Source organism: Ostrea edulis, chromosome 2 (genome assembly GCF_947568905.1).
Source record: "Ostrea edulis chromosome 2, xbOstEdul1.1, whole genome shotgun sequence".
NCBI lineage: Eukaryota > Metazoa > Mollusca > Bivalvia > Ostreida > Ostreidae > Ostrea > Ostrea edulis.
In genome coordinates this window covers 68,828,176-68,855,029 of record NC_079165.1, presented here as the reverse complement: position 1 = coordinate 68,855,029, position 26,854 = coordinate 68,828,176, and the positions used below count along the sequence as shown (strand labels likewise).

At 33.0% G+C, this 26,854-nt stretch overlaps 2 protein-coding genes across 9 annotated transcripts in view; one reads left to right on the top strand and one right to left on the bottom strand.

The window, feature by feature from the left end:
* LOC125682417 (myosin-2 heavy chain, non muscle-like) overlaps positions 1-17,528 on the top strand; it is a 29,089-nt gene extending 11,561 nt beyond the window's left edge. For 2 of the 5 annotated variants that reach the window (XM_056157065.1, XM_056157064.1), the window contains 11 exons: positions 185-292; positions 382-516; positions 2,203-2,337; positions 3,037-3,162; positions 4,520-4,645; positions 7,450-7,584; positions 9,202-9,327; positions 9,591-9,641; positions 12,221-12,355; positions 16,579-16,644; positions 16,870-17,528. In XM_056157065.1, coding sequence (XP_056013040.1) covers positions 185-292; positions 382-516; positions 2,203-2,337; positions 3,037-3,162; positions 4,520-4,645; positions 7,450-7,584; positions 9,202-9,327; positions 9,591-9,641; positions 12,221-12,355; positions 16,579-16,644; positions 16,870-16,927 — 1,201 coding nt within the window. In that variant the 3' untranslated portion in view covers positions 16,928-17,528. The remainder of the gene's footprint in view (positions 1-184; positions 293-381; positions 517-2,202; positions 2,338-3,036; positions 3,163-4,519; positions 4,646-7,449; positions 7,585-9,201; positions 9,328-9,590; positions 9,642-12,220; positions 12,356-16,578; positions 16,645-16,869) is intronic. The other 3 variants (XM_056157066.1, XM_056157067.1, XM_056157068.1) reach the window with 2 other exon arrangements.
* Positions 16,783-25,194, bottom strand: LOC125682418 (centrosomal protein of 128 kDa-like). 4 transcript variants are annotated; one of them, XM_048922985.2, is made up of 12 exons: positions 24,898-25,042; positions 24,515-24,652; positions 24,024-24,149; positions 23,272-23,297; positions 22,767-22,907; positions 21,957-22,100; positions 21,798-21,860; positions 21,461-21,655; positions 20,471-20,690; positions 19,845-19,922; positions 18,268-18,348; positions 16,783-18,111 (listed from the first exon to the last, which is right to left on the bottom strand). In XM_048922985.2, exons 2-12 carry the CDS (start codon positions 24,650-24,652, stop codon positions 17,890-17,892), a joined length of 1,434 nt encoding a protein of 477 aa, XP_048778942.2. In that variant the 5' UTR covers positions 24,898-25,042; the 3' UTR covers positions 16,783-17,889. The 4 variants fall into 4 exon arrangements, 3 of the variants coding, with proteins under 3 accessions (XP_048778942.2, XP_048778944.2, XP_056013044.1); XM_048922987.2 differs by having other exon boundaries at positions 24,796-24,917; XR_008800688.1 differs by having other exon boundaries at positions 18,079-18,111; positions 19,871-19,922; positions 24,898-25,194.
* Positions 25,195-26,854: the final 1,660 nt, after the last annotated feature.

The window sequence follows — 26,854 nt, the reverse complement described above, 5'->3', positions numbered from 1 at the left end:
GTCATCTTGAATTTATTATTAATGGGGTACAGATTCCAAATTTTACTATCATAAATTGTGACACTTATCATTCTGATACTGATGAACTTGATACTATTTATGAACATCTTCTAAAGTGTCTGTGCTTCGTGTTATGATGGTATTTTATAGAGTAGAAGTGTTTTACGCCTTTTGATTTTTAAAGCTTTCAAGAAACAACATATGACAACAGAAAAGAGTCAGAAAAAGAGGCACATGTTCTCCTTAGAGAAAACAAAGCTCTTCAAGGCGAGCTTGAACAAATTAAATCAAGGTAATGTTACTACAAGTGTACATGCAACATAGTTTTCTTCATATAGTCCTATACAGCAATGCTCAAGTACAAATATGTGTGTTTTACAGACGTCGTTCGGATGCTGAAGAAATGAAATCCATGGTGAACGAAAATGAAGATAACAAACAACTCCACCTGAGAGCAGTGAAAGAAGTGAAAGACAAAGAACGAGAAATTACTGATCTACGGAGACAGCTTAGAGGGTTGGTTTTGAAATGTTAATATTTCGACACTGAAATTTTATTAAATCTTGACCTTTCATTAAAACTACTTTGTGTACAATTCTTTAAAGGATATTTCATTTTAAAACTTGATGTGTTACCTGTAATACTAGGTAATGAGTATAACTCTATGTTTGTCAACACTTTGTTCCTGATCCAGTTACAAATAGTTGTAGTATGTTTGTCAACACTTTGTTCCTGATCCAGTTACAAATAGTTGTGGTATGTTTGTCAACACTTTGTTCCTGATCCAGTTACAAATAGTTGTAGTATGTTTGTCAACACTTTGTTCCTGATCGAGTTACAAATATTTGTAGTATGTTTGTCAACACTTTGTTCCTGATCGAGTTACAAATATTTGTAGTATGTTTGTCAACACTTTGTTCCTGATTGAGTTACAAATAGTTGTAGCATGTTTGTCAACACTTTGTTTCTGATTGAGTTACAAATAGTTGTAGTATGTTTGTCAACACTTTGTTCCTGTTCGAGTTACAAATAGTTGTAGTATGTTTGTCAACACTTTGTTCCTGATCCAGTTACAAATAGTTGTAGTATGTTTGTCAACACTTTGTTCCTGATCCAGTTACAAATAGTTGTAGCATGTTTGTAAACACTTTGTTCCTGATTGAGTTACAAATAGTTGTAATATGTTTGTCAACACTTTGTTCCTGATCTAGTTACAAATAGTTGTAGTATGTTTGTCAACACTTTGTTCCTGATTGAGTTACAAATAGTTGTAGTATGTTTGTCAACACTTTGTTCCTGATCCAGTTACAAATAGTTGTAGTATGTTTGTCAACACTTTGTTCCTGATTGAGTTACAAATAGTTGTACTATGTTTGTCAACACTTTGTTTCTGATCCAGTTACAAATAGTTGTAGTATGTTTGTCAACACTTTGTTTCTGATCCAGTTACAAATAGTTGTAGTATGTTTGTCAAGTCTTTGTTCCTGATCCAGTTACAAATAGTTGTAGTATGTTTGTCAAGTCTTTGTTCCTGATCCAGTTACAAATAGTTGTAGTATGTTTGTCAACACTTTGTTCCTGATCCAGTTACAAATAGTTGTAGTATGTTTGTCAACACTTTGTTCCTGATCCAGTTACAAATAGTTGTAGTATGTTTGTCAACACTTTGTTCCTGATCCAGTTACAAATAGTTGTAGTATGTTTGTCAACACTTTGTTCCTGATCCAGTTACAAATAGTTGTAGTATGTTTGTCAACACTTTGTTCCTGATCGAGTTACAAATATTTGTAGTATGTTTGTCAACACTTTGTTCCTGATTGAGTTACAAATAGTTGTAGCATGTTTGTCAACACTTTGTTCCTGATTGAGTTACTAATAGTTGTAATATGTTTGTCAACACTTTGTTCCTGATCCAGTTACAAATAGTTGTAGTATGTTTGTCAACACTTTGTTCCTGATCCAGTTACAAATAGTTGTAGTATGTTTGTCAACACTTTGTTCCTGATCCAGTTACAAATAGTTGTAGTATGTTTGTCAACACTTTGTTCCTGATCCAGTTACAAATAGTTGTAGTATGTTTGTCAACACTTTGTTCCTGATCCAGTTACAAATAGTTGTAGTATGTTTGTCAACACTTTGTTTCTGATCCAGTTACAAATAGTTGTAGTATGTTTGTCAAGTACAAATATGTGTATTCTACAGATGTCATTTGGATGCTGAAGAAATGAAATCCATGATGAACAAAAATGAAGATAACAAACAGCTCCACCTGAGAGCAGTGAAAGAAGTGAAAGACAAAGAACGAGAAATTACTGATCTACGGAGACAGCTTAGAGGGTTGGTTTTGAAATGTTAATATTTCGACACTGAAATTTTATTAAATCTTGACCTTTCATTAAAACTACTTTGTGTACAATTCTTTAAAGGATATTTCATTTTAAAACTTGATGTGTTACCTGTAATACTAGGTAATGTGTATAACTCTATGTTTGTCAACACTTTGTTCCTGATCCAGTTACAAATAGTTGTAGTATGTTTGTCAACACTTTGTTCCTGATCCAGTTACAAATAGTTGTGGTATGTTTGTCAACACTTTGTTCCTGATTGAGTTACAAATAGTTGTAGTATGTTTGTCAACACTTTGTTCCTGATCGAGTTACAAATATTTGTAGTATGTTTGTCAACACTTTGTTCCTGATTGAGTTACAAATAGTTGTAGTATGTTTGTCAACACTTTGTTCCTGATCCAGTTACAAATAGTTGTAGTATGTTTGTCAACACTTTGTTCCTGATCCAGTTACAAATAGTTGTAGTATGTTTGTCAACACTTTGTTCCTGATCCAGTTACAAATAGTTGTAGTATGTTTGTCAACACTTTGTTCCTGATCCAGTTACAAATAGTTGTAGTATGTTTGTCAACACTTTGTTCCTGATCCAGTTACAAATAGTTGTAGTATGTTTGTCAACACTTTGTTTCTGATCCAGTTACAAATAGTTGTAGTATGTTTGTCAAGTACAAATATGTGTATTCTACAGATGTCATTTGGATGCTGAAGAAATGAAATCCATGATGAACAAAAATGAAGATAACAAACAGCTCCACCTGAGAGCTATGAAAGACAAAGAACGAGAAATTACTGATCTACGGAGACAGCTTAGAGGGTTGGTTTTGAAATGTTAATATTTCGACACTGAAATTTTATTAAATCTTGACCTTTCATTAAAACTACTTTGTGTACAATTCTTTAAAGGATATTTCATTTTAAAACTTGATGTGTTACCTGTAATACTAGGTAATGTGTATAACTCTATGTTTGTCAACACTTTGTTCCTGATCCAGTTACAAATAGTTGTAGTATGTTTGTCAACACTTTGTTCCTGATCCAGTTACAAATAGTTGTGGTATGTTTGTCAACACTTTGTTCCTGATCCAGTTACAAATAGTTGTAGTATGTTTGTCAACACTTTGTTCCTGATCGAGTTACAAATATTTGTAGTATGTTTGTCAACACTTTGTTCCTGATCGAGTTACAAATATTTGTAGTATGTTTGTCAACACTTTGTTCCTGATTGAGTTACAAATAGTTGTAGCATGTTTGTCAACACTTTGTTTCTGATTGAGTTACAAATAGTTGTAGTATGTTTGTCAACACTTTGTTCCTGATCCAGTTACAAATAGTGGTAGTATGTTTGTCAACACTTTGTTCCTGATCCAGTTACAAATAGTTGTAGCATAATTGTAAACACTTTGTTCCTGATTGAATTACAAATAGTTGTAATATGTTTGTCAACACTTTGTTCCTGATCCAGTTACAAATAGTTGTAGTATGTTTGTCAACACTTTGTTCCTGATCCAGTTACAAATAGTTGTAGTATGTTTGTCAACACTTTGTTCCTGATCCAGTTACAAATAGTTGTAGTATGTTTGTCAACACTTTGTTCCTGATTGAGTTACAAATAGTTGTACTATGTTTGTCAACACTTTGTTTCTGATCCAGTTACAAATAGTTGTAGTATGTTTGTCAACACTTTGTTTCTGATCCAGTTACAAATAGTTGTAGTATGTTTGTCAAGTCTTTGTTCCTGATCCAGTTACAAATAGTTGTAGTATGTTTGTCAACACTTTGTTTCTGATTGAGTTACAAATAGTTGTAGCATGTTTGTCAACACTTTGTTCCTGATTGAGTTACTAATAGTTGTAATATGTTTGTCAACACTTTGTTCCTGATCCAGTTACAAATAGTTGTAGTATGTTTGTCAACACTTTGTTCCTGATCCAATTACAAATAGTTGTAGTATGTTTGTCAACACTTTGTTCCTGATCCAGTTACAAATAGTTGTAGTATGTTTGTCAACACTTTGTTCCTGATCCAGTTACAAATAGTTGTAGTATGTTTGTCAACACTTTGTTCCTGATCCAGTTACAAATAGTTGTAGTATGTTTGTCAACACTTTGTTTCTGATCCAGTTACAAATAGTTGTAGTATGTTTGTCAAGTACAAATATGTGTATTCTACAGATGTCATTTGGATGCTGAAGAAATGAAATCCATGATGAACGAAAATGAAGATAACAAACAGCTCCACCTGAGAGCTATGAAAGACAAAGAACGAGAAATTACTGATCTACGGAGACAGCTTAGAGGGTTGGTTTTGAAATGTTAATATTTCGACACTGAAATTTTATTAAATCTTGACCTTTCATTAAAACTACTTTGTGTACAATTCTTTAAAGGATATTTCATTTTAAAACTTGATGTGTTACCTGTAATACTAGGTAATGTGTATAACTCTATGTTTGTCAACACTTTGTTCCTGATCCAGTTACAAATAGTTGTAGCATGTTTGTCAACACTTTGTTTCTGATTGAGTTACAAATAGTTGTAGTATGTTTGTCAACACTTTGTTCCTGATCCAGTTACAAATAGTGGTAGTATGTTTGTCAACACTTTGTTCCTGATCCAGTTACAAATAGTTGTAGCATGTTTGTAAACACTTTGTTCCTGATTGAGTTACAAATAGTTGTAATATGTTTGTCAACACTTTGTTCCTGATCCAGTTACAAATAGTTGTAGTATGTTTGTCAACACTTTGTTTCTGATCCAGTTACAAATAGTTGTAGTACGTTTGTCAACACTTTGTTCCTGATCCAGTTACAAATAGTTGTAGTATGTTTGTCAACACTTTGTTCCTGATCCAGTTACAAATAGTTGTAGTATGTTTGTCAACACTTTGTTTCTGATCCAGTTACAAATAGTTGTAGTATGTTTGTCAACACTTTGTTTCTGATCCAGTTACAAATAGTTGTAGTATGTTTGTCAAGTCTTTGTTCCTGATCCAGTTACAAATAGTTGTAGTATGTTTGTCAACACTTTGTTCCTGATCCAGTTACAAATAGTTGTAGTATGTTTGTCAACACTTTGTTCCTGATCCAGTTACAAATAGTTGTAGTATGTTTGTCAACACTTTGTTCCTGATCCAGTTACAAATAGTTGTAGTATGTTTGTCAACACTTTGTTCCTGATCCAGTTACAAATAGTTGTAGTATGTTTGTCAACACTTTGTTTCTGATCCAGTTACAAATAGTTGTAGTATGTTTGTCAAGTCTTTGTTCCTGATCCAGTTACAAATAGTTGTAGTATGTTTGTCAACACTTTGTTCCTGATCCAGTTACAAATAGTTGTAGTATGTTTGTCAACACTTTGTTCCTGATCCAGTTACAAATAGTTGTAGTATGTTTGTCAACACTTTGTTCCTGATCCAGTTACAAATAGTTGTAGTATGTTTGTCAACACTTTGTTCCTGATCCAGTTACAAATAGTTGTAGTATGTTTGTCAACACTTTGTTCCTGATCCAGTTACAAATAGTTGTAGTATGTTTGTCAACACTTTGTTCCTGATCGAGTTACAAATAGTTGTAGTATGTTTGTCAACACTTTGTTCCTGATTGAGTTACAAATAGTTGTAGCATGTTTGTCAACACTTTGTTTCTGATTGAGTTACAAATAGTTGTAGTATGTTTGTCAACACTTTGTTCCTGTTCGAGTTACAAATAGTTGTAGTATGTTTGTCAACACTTTGTTCCTGATCCAGTTACAAATAGTGGTAGTATGTTTGTCAACACTTTGTTCCTGATCCAGTTACAAATAGTTGTAGCATGTTTGTCAACACTTTGTTCCTGATTGAGTTACTAATAGTTGTAATATGTTTGTCAACACTTTGTTCCTGATCCAGTTACAAATAGTTGTAGTATGTTTGTCAACACTTTGTTCCTGATCCAGTTACAAATAGTTGTAGTATGTTTGTCAACACTTTGTTCCTGATCCAGTTACAAATAGTTGTAGTATGTTTGTCAACACTTTGTTTCTGATCCAGTTACAAATAGTTGTAGTATGTTTGTCAAGACTTTGTTCCTGATCCAGTTACAAATAGTTGTAGTATGTTTGTCAACACTTTGTTTCTGATCCAGTTACAAATAGTTGTAGTATGTTTGTCCACACTTTGTTTTTGATTGAGTTACAAATAGTTGTAGTATGTTTGTCAACACTTTGTTTCTGATCCAGTTACAAATAGTTGTAGTATGTTTGTCAACACTTTGTTCCTGATCCAGTTACAAATAGTTGTAGTATGTTTGTCAACACTTTGTTTCTGATCCAGTTACAAATAGTTGTAGTATGTTTGTCAACACTTTGTTTTTGATTGAGTTACAAATAGTTGTAGTATGTTTGTCAACACTTTCTTTCTGATTGAGTTACAAATAGTTGTAGTATGTTTGTCAACACTTTCTTTCTGATTGAGTTACAAATAGTTGTAGTATGTTTGTCAACACTTTGTTCCTGATCCAGTTACAAATAGTTGTAGTATGTTTGTCAACACTTTGTTCCTGATCCAGTTACAAATAGTTGTAGTTATAAGACAGCTATTGTACCAAAGCCAAGATCAAACATGGAATTAAGTAATTATGGCAAATGTTGAATTCTAGTATTACTATTTACCATGTTTTTACACTTAAAGCTGCGGGATTTTCTGAATGAATGAAACAAAGAAATCATAACATTAAAAGACAGTAAACTAGATCACAGTCTGCAATAAAAAAAATTCTGACAGAAAACACTTTACTGCAATCATAACTTTAAAAAACTGAAAACAAGATGTTTTTGTTTTCGCAGTCCTTTATAACGGCCACAATATTGAACATGGGTTATGATACCGTGTCATTATGTGTAGAAATTATGATATTAAAAAAGTTTTCCAAAAATTGAATATAATAATTATATAGAAGACTTGCATCGATTCTTAAAAGAAAAGAATCTGGAGTATTGATGGCGTATATCACTGTGACAACTGAATGAAGTGTATTTGACTACATATATATATATATATCATATCAATATGCTGCATAGAACTTCTAAAATATTTGATTAAGAGTTTTCAATTGTTGATGTTCTAGTCTCCAAGGAATGGAGAAAAAATTGGATCTTCTGAAAAGAGAAAAGGCAGATAAAGAAAAAGATTACAGGAATGTAGAAAAGAAAAACAGAGAGAAAGAGGAGGAGGTGACAGAACTAAGGAGAAAGCTCAAGAGGTCAGTGGTTGACTGAACGCAAGCTGGCGAAACAATTAATAGTACTACTTATCAACAAAGCTTAGTGATGAAAATAATAACTCTTTTATCTATGAACAATACTAGGTTTCATCCATATGTCAATTCCATATATCCAGTGAACTCAAGATAAAAGACACTACAGTCTTCCATATCTGTTTCATATTGTGATATTCTATTGAACGTGGATATTAAATGTAAACTAGGAACTCAACATTATGACAAGCAGGATCAGTTTCATCTCATATGTAGCAATATTCCATTATCACTTGCATATAGTGTTCATGTCTCTCAACTGAAGTAATACGCAAGAGCATGTTCTTCATGTGATCATTGTTAAATCGAGGCATGTTACTGACAACTAAGTTGATGTTACAGGGGTTTTAACAGTATAGTTTAAAGCCATCATTTTGCAAATTCTATGGTCGTTATAATGGTCTATTTTTCAAATCCCTAGCGCAAGAGTAGGACCACAACAGAGATTGACATTGGTTTTATAAAGGAAAATAGTCCTCTGTAAACCACTAGGGTACAGATTGTCAATTTGACAGGCATTTATTTTATATAGTGTTTTATAAGTTATGTGGATATCAAAATATTGGGTGCCAGGGTGGGGTCACAATAGGAATGAGAAAAGTATGGATTTTATTTTATTTGAAATGTGTGTACACTTGTATATACCTGTTAATCATCCGTTTCATCTTTGGTGCTCAAAGCCCGCTGGGATCGACCCTGGGCTTGATTCGTTGCTAAGGCCCATTGGGATCGGCCCCGGGCACACTTTGTAATTAGCTTTATACATAGTTTTCTTCTTAGGTCAGGTTTGATAGTTATTTGGTTAGGATAGTATTGAGTAGCCCCCAGAACGCCAAACTTCAATTTATGTTTCATGTGTTGGTATTTTATACAAGAAGTATTGATATGTCCATGTATGTAGTTTTTATATTTAGGGGTTTTCATGTAAACCCAAATAAACACTAAACTTAAACTCTATTGGTTGTGTATAAAATATATGTACACTTGTATATACCTGTTAATCATCCGTTTAAAACATTAATTTTTGTAATGGTGATTGAAAACATATCACTCCTTAAATGACAACCATATTGAATGTATAATTATGCAAATAATATAAATATATTGATTTATTATGAAACAATACATGTAGATTTACATAGCTGCATAGTAAAAGATTATGTTAAACTTTTTATATTTTGTCGTCCAGACTTCGAGAAACCGAAGAATTGATGAAGAAAATCAATAAAGAGAAAATTGATTTAGAGGTCAAGAATTCCACACAGTGTCGTCAGGTTCAAGATATCAAAGACGAAAAAAATAGGCTACTTTCTCATATAGAAAGGAATTACATTATTACATTACACATTAAAATTTTCAAATATCAGTGGAAATTAACTTGCAGTGAATTGATTATTTCCTGTTGGTATGTTGATGATTGGAGGTTTCATTTTCGGGAGCTTAATTTTAGAAAATACATATATGTGTGTTTCATTGTATATTATTATAAGATAATTAACCATATACAAGAACTAAATTAACTGTGTATCTGCAGTTTTCACAAAATAATGATATCTTTTGTAGTCTTCAAGCTTCTTCTGAACGTACTGCTCAGGAAAATGAAATAACACAACAGATTTGTTTAAAATTGAAAGAAGAGCAAAGGTCTAAGGAAACAGAATTACAGAAATTAAAAACAGAAATTTCAAGGTATCAGTAAATTTGACTCTTACTTTCTTTTTTTTTTTTGTCATTGTGTTCAGTTTTTTTCGGTAACAGAGCAGCGAAAAAAGGGCTATATATGTACATGGTAGTACCACGGCGTGCAAACCGGTGTGAAACTGAAATAAATCCAGAGAATATTTGTATTTGATTTGAGAATTAATTGATGGTGTATTCATATTATTAGGGAGTAAGTAGAAAAGTTGTACGCCATGTACATTCAATTTTCCATGTAACAATTCATTTTGCAGTTTACAACACAGACTGAGTGATCAGAGCTTGCAAACGAAGAAGGCGTTTATGTATGTGGTGATCTGTGTATGTATGTGGTGATCTGTTTATGTATGTGGTGATCTGTATATGTATGTGATGATGTGTTTATGTATGTGGTGATCTGTTTATGTATGTGGTGATCTGTGTATGTATGTGGTGATCTGTGTATGTGTGTGGTGATCTGTGTATGTATGTGGTGATCTGTGTATGTATGTGGTGATCTGTTTATGTATGTGGTGATCTGTGTATGTATGTGGTGATCTGTGTTTGTATGTGGTGATCTGTTTATGTTTGTGGTGATCTGTTTATGTTTGTGGTGATCTGTGTATGTATGTGGTGATCTGTTTATGTATGTGGTGATCATGTGGTGATCTGTTTATGTATGTGGTGATCTGTTTATGTATGTGGTGATCTGTGTATGTATGTGGTGATCTGTGTATGTGTGTGGTGATCTGTGTATGTGTGTGGTGATCTGTTTATGTGTGTGGTGATCTGTTTATGTATGTGGTGATCTGTGTTTGTATGTGGTGATCTGTTTATGTTTGTGGTGATCTGTTTATGTTTGTGGTGATCTGTGTATGTATGTGGTGATCTGTTTATGTATGTGGTGATCATGTGGTGATCTGTTTATGTATGTGGTGATCTGTTTATGTATGTGGTGATCTGTTTATGTTTATGTATATGGTGATCTGTTTATGTATGTGGTGATCTGTGTATGTATGTGGTGATCTGTGTATGTATGTGGTGATCTGTTTATGTTTATGTATATGGTGATCTGTGTATGTATGTGGTGATCTGTTTATGTTTATGTATGTGGTGATCTGTGTATGTATGTGGTGATCTGTTTATGTATGTGGTGATCTGTGTATGTATGTGGTGATCTGTTTATGTATGTGGTGATCTGTTTATGTATGTGGTGATCTGTTTATGTTTATGTATGTGGTGATCTGTGTATGTATGTGGTGATCTGTTTATGTATGTGGTGATCTGTTTATGTTTATGTATGTGGTGATCTGTGTATGTATGTGGTGATCTGTTTATGTTTATGCATGTGGTGATCTGTTTATGTTTATGTATGTGGTGATCTGTGTATGTATATGGTGATCTGTGTATGTATGTGGTGATCTGTTTATGTTTATGTATGTGGTGATCTGTGTATGTATGTGGTGATCTGTTTATGTATGTGGTGATCTGTTGATGTTTGTGGTGATCTGTTTATGTGTGTGGTGATCTGTGTATGTATGTGGTGATCTGTTTATGTATGTGGTGATCTGTTTATGTTTATGTACATGTATGTGGTGATCTGTTTATGTATGTGGTGATATGTGTATGTATGTGGTGATCTGTGTTTGTATGTGGTGATCTGTTTATGTTTGTGGTGATCTGTTTATGTATGTGGTGATCTGTTTATGTATGTGGTGATCTGTGTTTGTATGTGGTGATCTGTTTATGTTTGTGGTGATCTGTTTATGTGTGTGGTGATCTGTTTATGTATGTGGTGATCTGTTTATGTATGTGGTGATCTGTGTATGTATGTGGTGATCTGTTTATGTATGTGGTGATCTGTTTATGTATGTGGTGATATGTGTATGTATGTGGTGATCTGTTTATGTATGTGGTGATCTGTTTATGTATGTGGTGATCTGTTTATGGCCGAGTGAAATATTCTGGCGTGGGTGTAAATCAGCAAACAAACAAGCATAGTCTGCTGATATGAATGTATGTACTCCACTAATAAAGGGAGATGTATTGTACAAATCCTCGACACACAGATGGAATTAAAGATACTTAGTAATCTAATAATAAAAGGAGATGTATTGTACAAATCCTCGACACACAGATGGAATTAAAGATACTTAGTACTCCAATAATAAAGGGAGATGTATTGTACAAATCCTCGACACACAGATGGAATTAAAGATACTTAGTACTCTAATAATAAAGGGAGATGTATTGTACAAATCCTCGACACACAGATGGAATAAAGATACTTAGAGCAGTGGTATTACAGGCAATTATATCTCTTGGGTTCGAATTACTATTAAAGAGTAGTAAATTCGTACATAAACAATATAATTGCCGACTGTGAGTTGTATGACTTGAATAATTATTTCATTTTTTCGTAGTTCTCATGGATAATTATAGACATGTGTAATATTTAAAAAACCTTGATAATGTGATGTCAACAATTCCCTGGTTCTTTGGAGTTGAACTTCCAAAGATGAATTGAATATGCACTACTTAAATTTCATTCTGTGAAAAGTGCATTAGATTAAGACAGCAAATGCTTTACGACAGTTGGGTAGTCCAAATAAACCCATTTACCACATGACCAATATAAATGTAAACACAAAACAGAAATTTTTACCACTTTGAGGTTTCCCCAATGATGCAAGGTACACCAATATCTACAGTTGGGTAGTCCAAATAAACCCATTTACCACATGACCAATATAAATGTAAACACAAAACAGAAATTTTGACCACTTTGAGGTTTCCCCAATGATGCAAGGTACACCAATATCTACATGTAAGCCATAATGAAATGGATGCTAAATGTAAATGTATCCAGATATCTTCCTTTATTTAGTAAGATTCAATATTTTAGACTTCAACAAGCAAGTCAAAATTTTGAACTGGCGAAAAAAGAGAAGATGGATGTAGAACAATATTATTGGCACATAAAGAAGAACAATAAGAAAAAGCAGCAAGAAATAGAAGACCTCAGGCGAGACCATAACAGGTACGGATAGTTAGTCATTCATGATTAGGTAGCTATCTACATATAAATCGTGTTACGGATAGTTAGTCATCCAATAAGAAAAAGCAGCAAGAAATAGAAGAACTTAAGCAAGACTTTTTTTAATGTGATATACCTGTATTTCAAAGAAGAAACGTATTGCGATCGACTGAAAATGCCGCTGAATATCGGAGCAAATAATATCGCTATGAATTAATTCGTAAATTTTCTGAAAATGATTTTTTTAAAATTCAAATACCTATATTAATGTTTTTTATATCATCTTTACAATTAGTATGATCAACTGGATGTTTCATGCAGTTTTATGTCAAATCCGGGGGGGAAAACCCAATAATTATGTTGTTTATTGTAGATAATAGAAGTTTAGTGTAGAAATAGTCCTGTTTATGATGATTTTGTTTAATTTTTCTCCTCATATAATTATCCCAAAAGTTTGACTATTTTCTCTGTGTCATTGGTCAAAGTGGTGGCCGGTTCATAAAACTTCATAAAAAACTCTAATCAGTCGGACATACTAATAATTGTATCTTAATATGCACCCACCAACCAACGACTTGTGAAGAGAACCAAAGCTGTCCATCAGCTAGACCAACATCCACAAACTTTAGATTATCTTTGTCGTGACTCTCACATGACAAATAAAATAGTGTCTCCTTTGTGAAAAAGTCTAGATGGAAAGCAATTTTGCACAACAGTATTTTTCTTCTTCTGTTTCTAACAGGATTTTCACACAAATTAATAAAATCATGTAGAAATTTTCATTTACAAATTAACTCAATGACGGGGATCAATCTGAAGTCAATAAATTTTTGGAGAAGGCTTATATAGGCTGCAAGCCTGCTGCCTAATCCATTTATGTTTCATACATAATAAAATATTGTTTTAAAAAAAATTTGGTAGAATTTTGAAAACAATGTGAGTGATGATCAATAGCATAAGGTCATAGTTTGTTTGTTTTTTTAGTTGTTATAGTATTTCTTTTGCCTTGATGCAAATGTTAACAAAGTTTATTAGCTATCAAAATTACTGTTGTCATTTTAAATCTAACACAAGTTAATTGATACCTGCATCAACGAAAAACATTCATCATGGCGTTATGCTCCTGTTAATAACGTGGTTTTGAAAATTGCCACGTCACACGACGGTATAATTCATAACATTTCATTTCGATGAAATCTTGAATATGGCAATAGAATAAATAACAACATTTGGAAATGAAATCGTAACATTTCTCCGCACATAATGATTAAAATTTCCGCCCGATGCATTGGTTGAAACCCCCTCAGTAGATAAAAGAGTAGTTATTTATGAATCTGTAAATGGTGGGTTATCATATGCTGTGAGAAGTCATTGGTTGATAGGTGGAAAAATGCCACCTTGAATATGCAAAACTATCGGAGAACATACAATAAAATTATTGTATTAAAAGCTAATCATAAAAGCAAATATTATGTGTAATGCAAAGAATAGGTCACTAGGACGGTTATATCATTCCAAGGTTTGAAAAATATAGAATGATTTTTAAGTTAATTGTTTTTTCAATCTTTAAGTTCAAATAGGCGTGTCTTTGCAAAAACATTGCTCTCATTAGGATCATAACCCCAGAGCAAAACTTGCATGTCAGTTTTTCTTGAAATAACATCACATATGTAATTTGTTTTATTTGATTCTGATACTAAATATACAAAATTTTAATAAGAAACTTTGTACCTGAATAAGAAAGCTCATGACATTGTGTGCTAACCAAGAAAAAGAAAATATTATTCAAGAAATACATAGTTTTTTATTAAGGAAAGAATTTAAGAATGTTCGCAGCCGCATTCATATGTGTTGATATTCGTGGACAAACTTAGTGCATGTAATAATCACGCAAAATTGTAGTGTTTCATTTATTTTCATTACATTGAATAGGAACAGCGAATTAATTTCGAGATGTAGGGTTCATGGAGAGTGTGACCTGTCGACAGGGAATGTTTATTCCTCTTAGGCACTTGATCCTACCTCTGGTATATCTAGGGGTCCGTGTTTCCCCAACTCTTAAATTTGTATTGCTTATAGGAGGTGTGAGATTGATCACTGTTAGTTATCTTCACCTTTCATAGAAAATACTGAGATGTAAAAATTACTTGTATTAAAGTACATGAGAAAAGAATTCAGTAGAACAGTAATTAAAAAATATGCAAACTGTACATTGCACTTTAAACAACAATTTAACAAAAAGATGAAAATAATGAGATTTCTAACTTCACTTGACAAATTACCGAATCAACATGACAAAGTTAACAAATGTTTCTCAGGAGTTTGAATCCCTCCGTTGATATAACGATGGAGAGACAAATTTTAAGTGATAACTATGAAGAACTTCTGAATCAAAGATTTTTAAAATGAAGTAAAATGTTGTTTAATCATACATATTATATTATTAGATAGGACACACACTTATTTTATTACACATCTGAGATAGGACAGCAACTTTTTTTTATTTTTTAGAAGATAGGACATACGGTTTTAAAAAATGGAAATATGGAATGCGCCGGTCCCAACCCCTAATAAATATTGACTGGTCCCTAACTTCACCTATATTCAGGAGGGAATAGATCAATACAATCATATTTTTGTATACTTTTTAATACTTTTGTATTATGATGTCATGTATCTATTCCCTCCTCGCAAAGACTATCATGAAGTCATGACGTCACAATATACGTCTCTAAGATAAACAACTTGATATTCAATATTTGTATTCACCTGAGGATGGATGTTAAAATCCAGAAAGCGCTAGTGATTTAAATATATTTTGGAACTGCATATTTTCCTGCTTTTTTATTGAATTATTTTGACTGTGTGATATCAACTCTTTCTATTTGGATTAGATATATATATATATATATATATATATACAAAGCACTAAAATGACCAACGACACGAACACGAACAACCAGATTGTCAAATTTTCGGGACGACCCGTCCCTTCTTCAGGATAAACGAAAAGAATTACATATTAACAGAGAATAATAATAAAAACTACATATAAATACATCTAGCACTGCAACTACACTAATCTACAAACGTATTTACAACGCAGACTACATGGGTTTTTTTGTCTTTAGGCTTGCCAATCAATGTTAAAAGTGGAGCGAATTAGGACATGCCTTATTCGTCCAAAGAGCTGATCCAATACAAAAAAACAAAAATTTTGGATCAGCTCTTCGGTGACCAAACAAAAAATTGTGTCAGTGAGAGAAAGATAAGAGAGAGTGTGTGAAACAGCAACAAATTAATTATTTTCAAGGCATGTACACGGTGGTTTAATGTAAATTGAAGATAAACATACAAATGCTGGGAGATGGTTATATGATGCCAACTAAAATGATGGTCATCGCCAGCCACCTCTGTGATACATTCTGCAATTTAATTTAAATTACGCCGTCACATGACGTGTCATGTTGAGATTGCACAAATAAATCGACATGGCGGGGAACAGAAAATCTGTGTTGTTTTTTTAATTGCCATCCCCTGTGGTGCCATGAAAATTTGAAAAGGTTTGGGCCTTAGGGACAGGGCAAAAATTGTCAAAAACGGACCAATTTTCAAACGGCACATTTGTAAAACAAAAACTAATTGCATGGTCATGTAGAGTAAGAAGAACTCTACAAAAACGTAAATTTCACGATTCCTGACGTAGAGGTTGTGACTCCAGGGCGAGGCCAAGCTTGGTATCTACCATTTATGTTTAAAACCTTTAAATAACATCATCTTTACTGCTATTGATATTGAATTGATTCTAAATGGATATCAGAAAGAGCTTGTAGCTCTTTACCAAAATTGTAACATTGTGATGTTTCTCTTGATGGATGGCCTGTTGACAGAACTTGAAAATAAGACCATGACAATGTCATTTGACCTTTCTGTAGACCTTATTGACTGTGACGAGGAGTTCAACCACATACTTCAGAAATACCATAAAGATTTACTGAAAATATTTTTAAAAATGGCACACAAACAAGACGATTCACAACGGTTTGAATTCATTTTATTCTATTGGAATGTTTATAGCCTAGGCAATAATCCCATTTCTGGATTTTCCAGGAGTCCCTGTTTTCCCTGCTCTCAATATTGTTCTTTGTGGGATTTGTGAGATTGATGACAGCCCATGCATTAAATATTATTGTTAAGATTATGTTATCACATTAAAATATTTTCAGAGAAATTGAAGATTATAAAGCAAAAATTGTCGCATTAAAAGAAAGCAGGGATCAGCTTTTGAACAGGTAACTCTCCTGTCGTTTGATTGATTCTTAGTGACCTTTTTATCCAAATATTCTCCTTGTACAATTCCACAAACACTTTGTGTATAATTATTACATGTAATCATCACTGTTGTTTTCAATAATTAAAATGACACGAAATATTGAAAAAAATCTTCATTTCAACCAATTTCTGCTAATTCAGGATATATCTTAAAAACGAGTTCATAGTCTTCCCTTTTATTTCAGACTCAGCCGCATTGCGGGTGCTAAATTGAAAGACAACAACTCAAACACAACTGATTAACAGACCAGTAAAAGTTGCTGAGCACTTTAGTGAACTTTAGCTCGAAGAATGGACAAATCCGTTAGAAAATCTCACCGAAGCAAAAGCAGACGCTTCGTGAAATAGTGGTAGTATAACTTCGGTTCAAATCCAGAGATTAGGTAAACTTCATTTAAAGTTTCACCTATAAATTGCACTTGAAACTCACTATCTCAATAATTTCAACAGAGATCTCTACATCGACATTATTTTCATAGGCATCAAAGCACCTTGGAAACTTTTATGCCTGTAGTAGGAACAGCCATTATATGTGTAAAAATTATCACAATTTCATGTGCAAAAGTCACAACTAACACTAAAACATAATTTATTTATGACATATTTTGTCATTACGTTAAATTCTTAGATTGAGATTTTTTAATTTTTCATGGTGCATCTATTATGGAAATTATAGAACGGTAGTTAAGCCAATCTTGCATATGAAGCAGCGAAATATTGAATTTAAGTACAACGTGGTCAAGTTGTAATGACATCTGATTGATTATTAAGCACAACTCTCAACTTTCGTATACAAATTTGCACTTATCATATATGTAGATAAAAATAAACCATGTGAAATGTGCTAATGACTTTCATACACCCTTATAGCATTTGCAGTACATACATGTGGACTGTCTGAGTTGATATGTACACTGTTATGTCAGTATTATAATTGATACGTTCTAATAGGATAAAATAGACATCGTCAGGTACCAAATATACAACAACAACAAAACTATTCATGTTGTCTGTCTGGTCATTGATTTTATACCTTGTCAAATGGACCACTGTAAATATTGAATAATATCAGAATATCAACAAAAGTCTATCGATATAGCCTGCTACATGTGGAATATCTTTTCCTTTCATCGCTTCATTTCTGTCAGTGGCTCAGCCACACCTTTCCGTAGCAGTGGTCCATTTTCGTGCAGTTTTAAAGCCGGTCAAACAACGAAGTCTAGTAAACTTCCTGACTTTGTATAAAACTGGAAATAATCCCTCTCCAACTGTGTGTTTTTCTTGTGTCCTCCAAAATAAAACACCATCGGTGGCTGTTGCATCGTCATGAACCAACACATTTCCGTGCATGATTCAATGAATGGTTTGGATGGTTTTAGATTAAATAACGTTGATTTTCTCTTTTTCATCAATGTGTTTATACAATCCTGAAAATATGTCAGAAATTAGCCCATTTAAATGTTTATTTCATTTTTATTCATCTTCATTGAACGAAATTCCCATGCACATCTACGTAATAAATTATGTTTCACGCTATGTAAAAGATTCATAAATTTCATTCATAAACGTGTGTGCTGCTGTACCTGTTTTAAAGTTTCAATACTTGTCTGTAATGCCAGTCGCCTCAAGCCAGCCATCGTTTGTCTCAATTCATAGCTGATATTCTGTCGTGAGTTAAGAAGGAACAAATTATGAACCAATGACTAATATGTCTGACCATGATCATTTGATGTCAAGATTACAATTATTCTTTTCATAAACTTGTACAAGTACAAATTCCCGGTCATATTTTAAGCAAAGTGACGTCATAATTGGTTGATTTTCGACTTGTGTGTTCTTGCAACGCTAAACTAACCCTATCAAAAGATAAAGAAGACACGAAGAGAGGTGTCACCAGGGGTCGGGTATACCAAGGAATTTCAATGAGAGAGTGATTGCCACTTAATGTGGAAAGATCAGAGATTTGTATTTTCTGTTGCTGATCATTTAGATCCGCCACAGCATCATTTGTATTATGACATCAAAACATTGAATGAAAGGCGAAGATAACGAACACTGATCAATCTCATAACTCCTATAAGCAATACTAAATGGAAAGTTTGGCAAACACGGACCCCTGGATATACCTGAGGTGAGATCAGGTGCCTAGGAATATGACGTCATATATATCGTTTCCCTGGTTATGACCAATATTCAAACAATAAAATGCTTTCTTTGTTGTTTCATCGGGTGATGAAGGTAACTAGCATTGCAGAAAAAATGCATAACCCGCATAAGAAAGACATTTTATTGTTTATATTTATATCTTTATATTATTATATACCCATCAATGTATCGGTTTTTGATACTGTTGATTTCACAGAGTGTGATCCGATTTTCTGATTCCAGATCAGTATCCTCTTAAACTGATGACGTCACAATGCATCAACGTTACGTTTTTGTGTGGAAAATATCGCCGCGTCACAAACAAGACTGTGTACACAAAATATAATTTCACTGTATGTATGTCTGTTTTAGATGATTTATATTACATTTACTATCTTATGAATGTGAAATTAAAAATAAATAACGGAGTATATAATCAATTCCAAAGTGAATGTGTTATCGATGTGAAAATATGAAAACCTGAAGACGTTTTTCCTTTTGTCAAAAGAAAATTTCAAAATTTCGCAAGAACTTGAGTACTGTTTACTATCCATTGTAGGAGCAAACATACCTGTCTCGGGATACGTTTTTCGTGCATTTATAGCAATTATTAAAACCAGTAAATTAGCAAATGAAAAACAGACCTCTTTAAAAAATCAAAATAGACAAAAAATGGAAAGCACAGAAAGTTCAGACGATGATATATAAACCGAAGAGAACTTGGCAACGATTACAAAAATCTACAAGAAATAAAACAAAATATACAGACGACTGTCAAAAAGTGTTATCTATAGTTACATGTATTGTAAAAGGTTTACTTGAAGATTACCAAAGAGAACCGGAGAAAAGAGAATCAGTGTATACACAAAAGATAAACATGTTAGCAAACGAAGAAGACCGATTAATTCTCGACATTAAAATGTTACGGGATATCATTTGAACAACTTTGACATTGACTACATGTACATTATTGATACTCTACTTTACAGCAGTAAAACTGTTAATTAAACTTTACCTCGTCTGTTAATCTTAGCGCTTTACCTATGTCTTTCATTATCTGTTCTGCCATATCGATACAAACAGATGAAATATCCTACAAAAGATAATAAATCAATCAGATAAGAAAATGTCACTGAAATTACGAAAGTATCCTAAATACTCTGGTTTCGTTAATTTTAGTGGACATCAACTTGCTCCATAAAATCCTCTGTATTTCTTCCTTATCCTCTTTTTTTTTTTAAAGTGTGTTATTTCATCAGCTAATTTTATGGAGTTGTTCACAAAAAGGACGTCTCCATATGAGTGAAATACTCTCGAGAGGGACGTTAAACATTATTCAATCAATCTATCAACCATAAAAAACAACGAATTCAGCGTGCGTCAACGCAAACTTACAAAATCACAGTTACGATATATCATATCATGCATTTCATTATAAAATTTGTATTCTCAAAGTTTCGTTCCGATGCAAGAAATGATTCTCGTTGAGGTACCATTAATCCTTAATATTTAGGTGCCACAACGCAGAATAGAGCTTGGGCACGTGCTAGAGAAATGTCATACAAAGGTGAATTCATACCAGTCTATGAAATCCTTGCGTATTATATATTATGAAATTCATTGTTAGACAAAGAAAATTACTTTTAAGAGTATCAACATTTCTGTGATGGCCTCTTTTTCAAGTTTGTTTCCTTGTTCACTGCTTTTAGCCTGTTTTGTGCACTCTTCTAAAAGATCAGTCCAAGGTCCGTCATAAATTTCTCCAAAACGTTCTGCCAGTTTGATCGGTCTGTTTGGGTCACTCAAGTCTTTGATGGAAGGGTTTCCTTCTGTGACTTTGGCCCCTGCGATTTCACTAAGTCTACAAATAAAAAAGTGAAGATAGCGAAACGTGATCAACCTAAATAATCCTAGAAATTATACGAAATTAAGAGTAGGGTTAGGTGCCTAGGAGAAAGAACCATTCCCTACTGACGGGTCGCACTTAACATGATGTTACAGAGGTTTCAAAGTCTATGGTTGTAAGAATAATCTAATTTGCAAACACAACTTATCGTTAGGGTGAATGCGGTCTAACGTGTTGCATTACAAATTGTTACGCTGTTCTTTACGTACTGAATTTGACTACGGATTTTTCAGGGGTCTATGTTTGTCATACTTACAATTGTATATTCTTTATGGTATTATTGAGATCGATCACTGTTCGGGTTTCTTTTTCACGTTTTCGTGCAATAGAATAAGTGGATTTGTTAAAAATATATTGTGTAGACTTGAACTCGAAATATAATGAAATACACGACTAAACTTTTTATTGACTAAGAATGTTGTTTAATGCTTATGTTATTAAATCCAAGTTTAAAGAATTGACAGCGTGATTCGAAAGGATTATCATCCGTAACTGAGGTGGTTTAAAGAACTTGTGATGGGAAACATCCATAGTAATAAAATTCAGTCTTTATGTTGGTGTGTTAAAACGCTGTACCATCCTACTTACAAAAATCCTTCTCTTGAAAATCAAATCAAATCAAATCAAAATGATGTAGGGATTGATTATATGTTATTGTTGGTGCTTTCAGATATGGTATCCAAGTTTACTAGCATAGTGAACAGAACTAAAAATGTGTCATATACCTAGTAATCCAGTAGTTCTTTTCCCCAACCAACTTCGTATTTAAATGTCGTAGACCCTCCACTTCTCTTTTCAGTCGTTCACACTCGTGATTGGCATTGTTGGTACGCATAGCTAGAGACCTGCCCTTGATATCACCGATTTCTGATTTTTCTCTATGAAGTTGCATCTCTTGCTCTTGAATCTTTGATGATAGTCTATAAGATTGTCAAAATGTGTATACTGGTTGAACATAAAATGTATCGTCACTGCAGTACTAAATATTTCACTGGCTGAACATAAAATGTATCGTCACCGTACTAAATATTTCTTGCATTGAGAAGAACTATATAAACGTACGTTTTATTTTCCGCTTTGAGATTTTCTGTCTCGATGCCCATTGCTTGTACTTTTTTCAGCAGTCTTGCAAAATTTAAACATGGGTAACTTCACATTAGTAAATGTACAATATATTCAATTTCATTGAAATAAACACTGCAAATAAAAAAAACAGCACACCGACTGTTTTCTTCCTCATGTCCTGTCGTTTTTCCTTTCTGCAAATCGTCTACATATGTTGTTCGTAAACTTTCTAATTGGGAAGCAGGGAAATTTTTTTGTTGCATTGAAATCCAATCTGCTTCTTTGTCTCTATCTTGCCTTCTAAATAGTTATTTTTATTTGAAACTTGATTAGTTTGTTCAAAAAACAATGACAATGATAAATTCCAAAATAAAACTTCCCATTTTCATTCGATTATTCGTTATAGACAAGTATCATATTGACATGAAATCATGAGCATATACTCTAAAGATTAACTTGTATTCTAGGCTTATATCAAACAGTGTCACAAATACTACAGAGGGTATGACCTCATTCAGTTCTGTTTTTGTGTGTTTTGTTCTTCTACTGACTGCATACTTTTTTTAATAGTGTAATACTTAGGAATAGGTAATGCCTCATCACTTACATAATGTACTTAAGAACACTGGATATATCATTAGACTACATATAGTCATTGATCATGATTCAAACAGTATAGTACAAATTCATTTTATTTTAAAGGAACGTTTACAAGAATAGCACATTTTCCTCTTAGGATAATTTTTCTTACGAATCAGCGAGTAATAAATGTAGATTTTGCAAGTACAAATGTTTCACATTTTTTAAATCTATAGTATATAATTCATAGACTTTGGTGTGAGAATCGGATTATGTAATATTCTACTGAATTATGAACATTATTCGCCTTTGGATTCTTTAACATATATATAATTATATCTGTACATTACAGAGAAAAAGGAAATAAGATATCGGATATTGACTTACCCTCCCTTGATTTCTCTGACAATAGCATCTATGTCTTTTTTCAGCACTGACACACTCTCTGACTCTGTGAGAGAGATGTTCACTCCAGTAGAGAGTAGTTCTCTTCTTAAGTTCTTTAACCATTCTGTGTCTGTTGTTTGCCTATATTTATTTTCAGTACAACTCAATCAATGCACAACAACCATGTCGTTGTGTTATAACATTTATCTTCATTATACTACTTCACATCTTTTTTTATAAATCGTAGATGATCCAAAATACTGTTTTACTGACAAAATGTTACAAAGTGATTTGTCATTTCGTTCTGTAAAGATAATGATTTATGGTTGTGCATCTCTCCACAATTATATATGACACTGTTTGTTAAATCTTCCCATTAATTTGAAGCATTCTACATTGACTGTGTAACTTTTCAGTGCCTGCAGTTACATCATGTACATGTATCACTTCCACATTGTAAACAAAACCACAGATGTTCGATATTTTGTTCACGCAGTATACTCACAAAGTAGGGTGTTTATTCTTCAGTTCCTAAAAATAATACATTCATTTTGAAAGTTTTACCCATTTTGTTAATTTTATCTTGTATATCAAATTGTTTTGAACAAATTGATAAACAACTTAAGAAATACATTTACCTTTAAAGTGACTGATTCACGATTTCCCCCAAAATTTTGTTTTTCACTTTAAATGAACAAAATCTACAGTTTCATATGTTTAAAGGGTTTCACAAAGCATTAGGATTATATATCATGACAGAAGGATATTATAGAGAGTTCATTATTTGTTTTGAAAACAAAGATTGAGGTGTGTTATATTATTTACGATGTTTTCTAAATAAATGGATTTTGATCCAAGTTTATTATATATATCATATTTCAAGTACACTTAGTAAAATGTGTCTTTAGAAGTTAAATTTGTGACTGTACAAAATCAAGATGCTGTAAATTACAAAATTAACAATTTGCTGGTTTGTTTGTAAATATAAAAAGACACATGTCTTGGTTTACATAACACAGAGTTAAGGCTAAAATATTGCTCTTCTCCTTGCACTCTGAAGGTCCAAATTTTGGTTGTCAACAATAAATGAGTTATATTCTTAATCTTTAACATTAAAAAATCAAACAAAAAATCCAAAAAAAAAAAAACCAGTCACTCTAAGTTCATTAGGCAACACCCATATACATGAATCATGGGACTCTCTCTCTCTCTCTCTCTCTCTCTCTCTCTCTCTCTCTCTCAAGCATACTTTTTTACCTGTTGCAATTTTACTAGATGGCTTTCGATGGCTCTTTCGGCATTTGCCTGTTTGGAATGCCCTGTCTCTCTAATCGTTTTCTTTAAATCTTGTATCTCTTTGTCCAAATTCTCCAGACGTATACCCTAACCAATTAAACACGTTTTCTTTACTGTACATGTAAACAGCTCTTTTAATGCATGTAGCACGTTCTGTTCTAAGGAGGAATAGCACACCAGTGAAATCTGATATGGTTGAAAAGTGAAGAATGTGTACAATAACTCTTTCGAAATTTAAAAGTTTCGATTGCATTTGAAAGGGATATCAATGTATACTGGTGTACCATCCCATGGTTGGAGTGAAATAAACTAAACTGAAGTAACAGTTATATTTTCATCCAAGTTCCCAAAGTAAGTCAGCCATTACGATGTACAGAGTATCATCCCTCCTTAAATGTCTAATATTTCACACACACTTTTGGCGTGGAAATGATAATTAACAAGGTTCTTACCAAACTATAAACCTGGTATATACTTCTTAAAACATTGAGATGTGCATCAAGAGACTTCATGATTTCAGAATTGCCTAGGTAATATGATAAAAGAGAATCTCGAATCAGTTGTACTGGATCCTTTCCCATCGAAGACATCTACAAAATGCAACATTGTAAAGTCAAGCACGTTTAGTACAGTGTATACCGCTTGATTTTCAATATTTTCTGCCATATCTGATTGAAAATTTCTAAAACGAAACTAGACTTTTAATGATTTTGTTTTGTAATCCTTGTAATACCTTTCATCATAGTTTAACATTGACATGTCCAAATTCAGTAGTCAGTAGATGTATGAGTAGATACTAATAGTACTAGAATAATTCATACAACTGATATCTCACCTTCGTGGTCTCTCAAAATGTCCCCACTGTCTACGTACGCCCTGTATTTAAACAAGCTAAAAATAATTTAAATTCCTGAAACAGAATACTGGTTTTCCCCTTCTTACGGGAACAAATGACTCGATGCATTATTTTTTATTTTAAACCACATTTCCCAGATGATAAGCATAAATTCTATTCAATCTGAATCTTTATCAGTATCGCATTATCAATTCCTGGGTATTGCTAAAGCGACTCCCGGTATACATAGACCCAAATTACACAAAGTTAATGACTTCCCACGGACTCTACAGTTATTTAATAATTTCTTTATTTCTATCTTTCGTGTCACTGAATCTGGTCACAATCTATATATTATTCTTTTGATGATAGTGTCTTTAAATGGTTATTGTATGATTCCTAACGGCAATGACAATAATAGAAATCACCTCATGGTTGAAAAGTTTAAAATTCTGACTTGCGCGACATTGAGTGTGCATTTTCAGCATTAGCAAAACAAGCTATCCCCAAATCTATTTGTAATCAGCAACATTTTTGTTTTACTATGTTTAATTTGAAATCGAGATTATTTTTTTTTACATATCTGCCTTCAGAGAATGTCAATTAAAAGAGACAGAGAGCATGCAGCCCTGGAAACTGCATTTCTACATGAAGTATAAGATTTCCTTTTACAGTATGTTTGGATGACAATCGAAGAAAAGGTGTAATTTCTAGTTGTTTAAATTTTGAAAAAGTGCTTTAGTCTTACGATTTAGCAAAGCTATATATGTTATGTACACTTTACTTATAACTCTCTTCATGTATGTCCATCCTCCAATATTCACTCCACTTTTCATATTGTATACTTTTGTGTTTATACTTTGTAATTAGATATGTAATGTGCTGATGAGCCGTAAGGCTCAAAGCCAAAAAACAATACAATACAACCAGTAAAAATTGGTACACTGCACTGAATGTACGGAAGTCGGTAGTTACCAGAGTATAGAATCTCAATATCAATTTAACTGGCGGAAGTCGGTAGGTACCAGAGTATAGAATTTCAATATTAATTTAACTGGCGGCCGCCACTTAATTTATACATAGTGAGTGCCAATTTTAAAAAAAAACCAATTTACTTTGTACTGCTTAGTTATCAATTTTCAAAGAGTTAAAATCGTACGCAGACACGTGGCATCGTATTTCAAAGTGTTGGTACAGCCGGAGGAGAAATGTTCTTCTAAAATTGTGCACAAGCAGAAAATAAGCCTAAAATTGTCTCTTCCCTAATCTTCATATTCCTTAATTGCAGAGAAGAGGGCTCTGTTCAATTCATTCAAGATTACATTCTTACCATTACTACCACCAAAAGAGGGGGACAACCCGCCAATATATCTTATTTTGCATGTGAAAATAACTTAATTTACATGGTAAAATAACGAACGTTGTCAAAAGTGGAGGAGCACCCCCTGGTTCTACGTGCCTGGTACATTGGTACGAATTATTAAGTATACATTAATATTTTCTCGTGCCCGAATCTATTTATCGACATTTGATATCATGAACATTTATGCAACTTTGTTAATTAACAGCACGATCGACAAACAATGATGCTCTTTTAATTGTATAACACATACATATTACTACTTACTGGAGAAGGGGATTACGGGAGTTGTACCCCTTTCATTTTGGGAAAGAGAAAGAAAAAGAGAGATAACAATTGAGTAACCGGCGGTCGTCTGATAGATTAAGTGGCAGCCGCGTAAATCAAGTGGCGGCCACCAGTTAAATTAAGTGGCAGTCACAAATTAAATTAAGATTAAATCTATAGCCTGGCACCTACCGGCTTCCATAAAAATTGTAACATTTGAATGTCAACAACGAAAATTTCATTTTTCTTGGTTTGAAAACCACGTATCAGATACTTCACTTTAGAGTTTTGAGTTTAGTTTCACCTTCATAAATGTTTCTGGGGAACAAG